The 8844-nt window shown below is 31.4% G+C and overlaps 2 protein-coding genes across 2 annotated transcripts; both read right to left on the bottom strand.

Annotated features, from left to right (window-relative positions):
* Positions 1 to 508: 508 nt before the first annotated feature.
* On the bottom strand, positions 509 to 1788 carry LOC131631733 (F-box/kelch-repeat protein At3g06240-like). Its single transcript, XM_058902500.1, has one exon. It carries the CDS (start codon positions 1671 to 1673, stop codon positions 513 to 515), a length of 1161 nt encoding a protein of 386 aa, XP_058758483.1. The 5' UTR covers positions 1674 to 1788; the 3' UTR covers positions 509 to 512.
* A 3876-nt stretch (positions 1789 to 5664) lies between these two features.
* LOC131631734 (F-box protein At3g07870-like) lies at positions 5665 to 6605 on the bottom strand. Its single transcript, XM_058902501.1, has one exon. It carries the CDS (start codon positions 6578 to 6580, stop codon positions 5942 to 5944), a length of 639 nt encoding a protein of 212 aa, XP_058758484.1. The 5' UTR covers positions 6581 to 6605; the 3' UTR covers positions 5665 to 5941.
* Between the last annotated feature and the right edge of the window lie 2239 nt (positions 6606 to 8844).

Genomic DNA, 8844 nt, shown 5'->3' with positions numbered 1-8844 from the left:
ATCAAATAGGTCAGGTCATTCACATGGCATGTTAATGAGTCACTTATAATTATCAACATTGTCAAATAATATAAACTAACAAAGGGACAAAATTGAGAAACATTTCACATTGACATAAATTAATTTAAAATAGTAATAGAGTCCTAACGTGTTATAGAGCAGCTTAAAGATACATATAATAGACTAATTTGACTATTTGCTCTCCAGAATATAATGTATATTTAATCTAATACATTTAGGAAGATAATACACAGAAAATATAGGGGCAGGATGTATTGAAGTTGAAACTAATACAGTTTCATTAGAAACCATCAAAAGTCTACAAAGAATGAGTTGCTTCAACATAATCCAGACAGCATATAATATAGAGAAGAAATTACTCATACAATCAAAATAAAAACAACAATACAAACCAATACAAAGCCACATGAAATTAACAAACCATTTTGTATATAAAATGCATAATTCTGATAACTATGCTAGTAAACCTTAAGCTTAGGCCACAAAAACTACTAATTAGTCATTCCTCCCACGGAAAGAAAGCTTTTCTTATAAACAACAACCTGAGAACGATAACTTTCTGCTTTAACACCAATGTCCTCAACTACTCCAGTAGATAAATCAAGACAAGCTAGTTCATCATCATCTTTTCTAAAAAACACATTACCCTTCTTGCCCGATCCAATAGGATGCTCGATACAAGACAATGGTCTAATATCAAAGAGTTTAGTCCACGATTCTGCAACACCAGGCTCGCCCAAAACTGATATTGATATGCTAAAAGAAGGCCAAGTTTTCTTTACATAACTCAATATCATAGCAACATGCCCATTTAACACAACCAAATGTCTATCAAATCTTTTAAAATCTTGCATATTAAAGGGAAAGAGAGTTGTAAGATGCATTTCATTGGTCAAGTTAAATGACACAACATATGTTTCATGATCTGTCTTCCCCCACCAATAGCACACTCCATCCAAATACACTTCAGTACCCTTACTACACAGGTAACGCTGTGGCATGTCAACATAAATTTTCTTCCAAGAGTTGTTTCTTAAACTATATAACTCCCATTTCGGGCCAGATGGTGCTTCTTGGTCATAATCTTCAAGGCCTCCGATATAAACAACAAGCTGAATGATTTTATAATCATCATTAACATGATCATAACCAAATCCATGAATAACAAACTCAGTTTCAAACTCATGATACAATCTAGCCCTACTCGCAGGAACACTAGCTAACTCCTCCGTAACTGGATTCCATAACACGATAATTGTAGGGTGTTCTGTATCATATATACAAAGAATGCCATTGATAGCAGAACCTACAATATGAGGTTTAGAAGGACCATATTTTGGGCCGAAAGGACATGGCCAGTTCAGTTGCACTTTACTTTCATATTTCTCATCAGAGACAAGGTACAACTTCCATTGATAGTCAATATTATCGAAACGGTTTAGGAGGAGATCAGTTTCATGGTATAATGAATGATATTTGGAAACCATGTTATTGCTATACATTTTCATGAAAATAGGGTTTTGAAATAAAAGAGTCAAAGATTTACGCACACAGGTAAAACGATGAACAGATTTTAAACGTAGCTTAGAGAAAATAGAGAAGATGATATAATCAGGAACATGGTTACTAACCTTTTCATTTGTTGGAGCCATAGAAAAGAAAATGGAAGTAGTAACGTGAATCTGTGTGGAAAAGCAAAGCGTGACTCTTGAGGTTCTATATCAATCAACATTTAATAATAATTTCTATCCAAACTGTAGTTATTGAGTAATAAATGTTGATGGAATGTATCGTGTGTGACGGTTGTACTAGCACTTAATAGTAGTAATAAAAGAAATCTCACGAATTGAGAATTGACAACAGAAGTACTCATTGCAATTCACTTAGACCAACTCCAATGGGAGTTTTTCCTCAGTTTTTCCAGCATGGCAAACGTTGCATTTAATTTGGATACCAGTGGAGTTGTCCACCCTGGAAAACCGTTGTAATGCATTACAACGTTCTTCATTCTCAACAAATAATAAATTAATGGTAAATTGTTTTCTTTCATTCTATTTTCCAATTTTTTCTTTAATAATTTATGTGTTTACAAATATTTATATATTAACTATATTTTATTTTAACAATTTTATAAATAATTACTTTCTTTAATAAAAGTTAATTTTTTTAAACATTTTTATAATATTTTTTTACTTTAATTATTATTATAAAATTTAAGTTTAAATAGATTTATTTATTTATTTTATTAAATATTAATATTTTGAATTAAAATAAAATTTAATATGAATAAAATATTAATAAGTAAAGTAAAATTGTGGGACCCAATATGGGTTCTTAAGAGTTGCACCATTGAAGCGAAAAATTAGTTGAGTTGCTTCAAGCTGACGAGGCTTAATAGGTCCCACAAAGAACCCAAAAATAGGTTCACCATTGGAGATGCTCTTATATCTACTCTGCTTTTTTACTGAATCTAGAGTGTAGGTATACTCTTTGCTTAAAAGATGGGTTTAGTGGTATGGAACCAATTATGGCGGTTTTTGGTTTCGAGATATTAAGAAAATTGATTTTGGTAAATTGAATATTAAAAAATATATGGCGGTTTTCGGTTTCCAGATATTAAGAAAATTGATTTAGATTAATTATGTTTTTAGTTCTTATAAAAATTTTAAAATTTATTTTTAGTGCCTATTAAAAAAAATATTTTAATCTTTAATATTTTTTAAAATTTTAGTCTTCTATTATATGCATTCAGTTTTAGTCTCCAAAATTTTTAAAAAATTTTAAAATTATTTAATTATTCATTAAACTTTAAATTTTAAAATAACTTTTTTTCATATATATTTAGAATATTGTAAATTGTTTATTTATCAAATTTTACATTTTTTTAAATGAAAAAATTAAATATGAATTTTTTATATTTCAAAACAAAATGATAAAAGTATCAAAAATATCGATTTAACAATCAAATTTTGAGTTTTTTTTACAAAGAACTTTTTATAACATTCTAAACATGTTTACAAAATAATTATTCAAAAATACACATTGGTTTAATAACAGAGACTAAAACTACGTGTATAATAATTTTGTATGGATTAAAATATATATTTTTTTAATAAAGACTAAAAGCAAAATTTAATAATTTTATAGGGATGAAAAACATATTTCATCCTATTTAAAATTAGTGGTGTTAAATATTAAAAGTTGGATATCTTTATTATATTTATTTATTATTTTATTAAAAAAATTGAATTTGATAACTCTTTAGAACAATTAGATAAAAATCCATGCGGTCACCACGTCATTTACCCAATGCTTCGAACTGGGCTACAAACTGAGCCACAAAACTCAAGTTAAGCACAAAAAGATACGCTTGGTACAAAAACCAATGAGTTACTACGATCGTCCGTAATAGCTAACACGACATGTAACACCCCTAGGAAAAGTCCCATTTTGGCACGCCTTTGGTACACAAACCACAAGACTGCTACAGCTACCCGTAGCAGCTGCTATGACCCATGTAGATATTTAATTGTATGTGTTCTTTTTTTATCTGATTGCAAATTCAATGGCAAAATTAGGGATGAGTTTTATAATAAGTTATAGATTTCTAGGACGTGCAATCGTAAAATCAAGGACCACTATATTGACATGTATTATGTATTTTATGTTGATGCAAGAAACTAGAATAAGGAGTAAACAAGCACCTTGTTAAAGGGTTAACTTCGTATTTTGAAGTACCATTTTTACCACTACCACAAATTGGAACTTCATCAAGAGCACAATACATAATGAAATTAATGTCAACACTGGGATTACCGACACCAAAATGGTTGGGATTTGAACATTATGTTGGATGTTAATGGCATATTATACCTTTAAAATAGGGAATTTCTAACCTCACCCAATGTGTTGGAAAAGTACCCTCTGAAAAACTGAAAATTTCTATCAGATTCCATAGATACATCTCCAGACGCACCATATGCATCTCTTAAACGGAGTCAAATCGAGTAGCACCCCAATGTTATTTAAAATTGTATCTAGAGATGCATCTTCGTAACAACTCAGCGTACACCACTTACATTCCCTCTTGAAAATGTCTTATGATGACAAGGATTGTTATGGAGATGCATCTCCATGATCACACCAGACAAACTTTGGAGATACATCATTATAACCATACTATACAACAATTTTCTACATTTTACTTAGAGATGCTCGGATGAATCTGACGATACATGACTATTTTGTATAATTTAAACCACGAACTTTCAAAATAATATCAAAATGACATATATAAGTTAATAAATCTATAGGACATAATAAAGTCAAATTAAAAGTACAAAATATAATATAACAGAAAATAGTGCCAAAATAATACAAAAACTAAAAACTACTGCGTATGACAGACTGCGGCCCGCTGTTCCTACGCTGTCTCCTGTACTGTAGTGTCTCCCGTGCCTTCCCATCATAGCATCTATAAGATCCCTCACTGCAAAGCCATTTGGAAATATTCTGCTATCTATACTCGCCTTTACAATCTCCATGATACTGGGACATCTAGGCAACACATCAACAACATGATTAATCATAGTTTGCTCTTCCTCTAATATCTCTTGATGAGCTGACCTAGGTGGATCTTCTGGGGCCTCGGGTACCATATAAGGATGTGACACCTTGAAGAATCACCAGATGTAGTCGTGTATAACACTCCAGTCACTATGAGCTGAGGTACTTCGTGCCTCATACGCTACCATATGAAAAAGATAATCATGAAACATGGAATCCATATTTTGGCGATGCAATTCGACCGAACTACACGTCAATGACAGACATACCATTCAATCCAACCTCCAACATAATGTATTTTTAATAAAACAACCTATCAAACACATTGCTAATGTAAATGACATATCTAAACTACCTATTACATAACCTAATGCTCAATTTCTACTTATGTTGATGAAAAATGAAAAAACTTTAAAATTAAAAAACTTACCAAATGTGACTGGAGTTTGATGTTGAATGAGCTCTTTGATCATTTTTATGTTGATTGAAAAAGATTCTGAAGTGTCTTGAATGATTTTGAGTGACTTTGAGTTGAGAGATTTTGGGAGATGTGCGTTGGAGAGTTTGAGAGTATAATGATAAGCGAGGAAGGAGAAATAGTTCAGATGCCCTTTTGTTTAACTATCGTATGGAGATGAATCTCTAATTAGGAAAAACAATCTATACATTAAAAATTTACGAAATGCATTTGCGTAATTAATTTTTTATATAGTCTAAGTGTCCGATTCTAAAATTTTTAAGTTTTGAGTGCGGTTGAAGATGTATCTCTGAAATTTAGAAATTAATCTAAAACATTTGAATCTAGAACATTTGTAGTTTCAATCCATAGGATGGTTTAACAATTCCCTTAACTTTTTTAACTTAGACATTATGTTGGATTTAAATAACATCTTCATGTCTTTACCTTGAGAAAGATTACTATATTAATAGATCATGTGTTAAAAATGTATGTATTCATAATTCATATACACAAGAAATATAGTTATGAATGTAGTACTTATATTAGTCCCAATTTTTATTCAAATTATATAAAAACAAGTTCATACAAACAAGTTCAAATCAGTCCCTTGTATTTGATCATCGATTACCAAATAGGTCATATTATTCACATGGCACTTATGACTATCAACATTGTCAAATAATATAAACTAATAAAGGGACATAATTGAGAAACATTTCACATTGACATAAATTAGTTTTAAATAGTAAGAGTCAAATACAAGGGACTCTATTACATTTAGGAAGATAATACACAGAAAATATAGGCAGGATGTATCGAAGTTGAAACAGATACAGTTTCATTAGAAAACCATTAAAAGTCTACAAAGCAAGAATTCCCCCACCAATAGCACACTCAATTCAAGTACACTTCAACACCTTCATCACTCATAAGGTAGCATTGTCGCATGTCGACATTAATTTTCTTCCATGAGTTGTTTCTACAGATACGTTGAATGATTTTATAATCATCATTAACATGATCATAGCCAAATCCATGAATAACAAAATGAGTTTCATACTCATGATACAATCCAGCCCTACTCTGAGGAACCCTAGTTAACTCATCAGTAGCGGGATTCCATAACACAATCCTGGAAGAGTATTCTGTATCACATATACAAAGAATACCATTAATAGCAGAACCTACAATATGAGGATTAGAAGGACCATAGTTTGGGCTGAAAGGACATGGCCAGTTCAGTTGCACTTTACTTTCAAATTTCTCATCAGAGACCAGATACAACTTCCATTGACGGTCGATGTTATCAAAATGGTTTAGAAGGAGAATAGCTTCATCATCGTGTAGTGAATGATATTTGGAAACCATGTTTTTGCCAAACATATTCATGAAAATAGGGTTTTGAAATAAAAGAGTCAAAGATTTACGCACACAGGTAAAACGATGAACAGATTTTAAAGGTAGTTTAGAGAAAATAGAGAAGATGATATCTTCGGGAACATGGTTACTAACCTTTTCATTTGTTGGAGCCATGGAAAAGAAAATGGAAGTAGTAACGTGAATCTGTGTGGAAAATCAAAGCGTGAATCTTCAAGTTCTTAATCAATCAACATTTAATAATAATTTCTATCCAAATTGTAGGTATTGACTATTGAGTAGTACACTACAAGTTATTATTAATTGTTGTAATAAATGTGATGGAATGTAACGTTTGCGGCGGGGGTTGGGTTTGAGTGACTTTGAAGGAATGGTAACTTTGTGACTTTGTCTCTATATCCCTCTAAATCAATCACTCTCTCTCAATAAATAATTCATTTTAATTATTTTCCCATCTCTTAATTACTCTAAAATTGCACTAAAGTTACCAAGTCACCATTGTCCAAAGTCACTCAAGCCAAACCCGGGTGGCGGTTGTACTAAAAGAAATTATCACGAATTGACAACAGGAGTAATCAATGCAATTCACTTATATCTACTCTGCTTTTTATTGAACCTAGAGTGTAGGTAATAGGTATACTCTTTGCTTAAAAGACGAGTTTAGTGGTAAGGAATCAACTATGATGATTTTTGGTTTTGAGATAAGAAACTTGATTTTGAGTAAATTGAATAATTTTAATGGTGACAACTTTTCTATGGATCTTTGAAAGCTGAATAGTGTATTTTAAATTAATCTTTTTGTTATGAACTGAATAAAATTATATAGAGATCAAAAGAGAAAGAGAGAAAACAATCTTATGTTATATTTTTCAAAAGAATGAATTTTACATTGCAATGTGAGTCTTATTTATAGGATTTAAGGGAGATGAAAAATCATATTCATTAAAGTAGAATAGGAAGATGAACAACAAGAAGAATGATAGACATCCACTATCATAAATATTCATAACACTCTTCCTTGGATGTCCATTGAGGATATGCCTAGTTAAAATCAAACCTAGAGGAAAAAAACCTAGTGAAGGAAAAAGAGTATAATATCCTTTCATTTCTCCCCCTCAGTTGAATGGTCACTTCTTCAATAAACATCAATCTTGTGTACTAGTTGATTAAAAATTCTACTTGGGAGTGACTTTGTGAAAAGGTCTGCAAGGTTATCACATGAACATATTTGTTGGATGTTTATATCACCATTCTTTTGGAGATCATGAGTAAAAATAACTTTGGAGAAATGTGTTTTGTCCGGTCTCCTTTAATGTATTCATCTTTCAATTGAGCGATGCATGCAGTATTATCTAACTTCATATATGATCGTTGTATTTAATTTTTAAAAGATAAACCACAAGTATTTTGGATGTGCTGAATTAAGGATCTCAACCAAACGCATTCTCGACTTGCCTCATGTAGTGCTAAAAGTTCTGCATGATTAGATGATGTTGCTGCTATGGTTTGTTTCACCGATCTCCATGAAATAGCTGTATCCCCACATGTAAACAAATAACCTGTTTGTGATCTACCATTATGAGGATCTGACAAGTGACCTGCATCTGCATAACCTGTTAATTCGAATCTGGATACTTTTGTATAAAATAAACCCATGTCTACTGTACCTCTAAGGTAACGAAATATATGTTTGACTTTGTTCCAATGTCTTCGTGTAGGTGAAGAATTGTATCTTGCTAATAGATTTACGGTAAATTATATATCAAGGCGTGTACAATTAGCAAGGTACATTAGTGCTCCAATTGCACTAAGATATGGTACTTCAGGACCAAGCAATTCTTCATCCTTTTCTTGAGGTCTGAAAGGATTTTTCTCTATATCTAATGATCTAACAACCATTGGAGAACACAACGAGTTACATTTGTCCATATAGAAACGTTTTAACACTTTTTCTATATAGCCTTCTTGATGTACAAATATTCCTTTGTCAAAATGTTCAATTTGCAAACCTAGACATAATTTTGTCTTTCCTAGGTCCTTCATCTCAAACTCTTTCTTTAAACAATTCATAGCTTTTGGGAGCTCTTCAGGAGTTCCAATAATATTTATGTCATCCACATAGACAACTATTATTGCAAATTCCTTTCCTGATCTCTTTATAAAAATACAAGGACAAATGAAGTTATTTGTATATCCTTCTCTAAGCAAATATTCACTGAGACGATTATACCACATTCGTCCATATTGTTTCAGCCCATAGAGAGACTTGTTTAATTTTATTGAGTAGCGTTCTCAAGATTCGGAGTTGTGTGTATCTGGTATATTGAACCCTTCAGGGAGTTTCATGTAAATTTTACTATTAAGTGAATCATACAGATAAGCTGTTACAACATCCATCATGTTCAAATTAAGCCCTTCAT

Source organism: Vicia villosa, unplaced genomic scaffold, assembly GCF_029867415.1.
Source record: "Vicia villosa cultivar HV-30 ecotype Madison, WI unplaced genomic scaffold, Vvil1.0 ctg.000858F_1_1, whole genome shotgun sequence".
NCBI lineage: Eukaryota > Viridiplantae > Streptophyta > Magnoliopsida > Fabales > Fabaceae > Vicia > Vicia villosa.
This window is presented reverse-complemented; position numbering and strand designations above follow the sequence as displayed.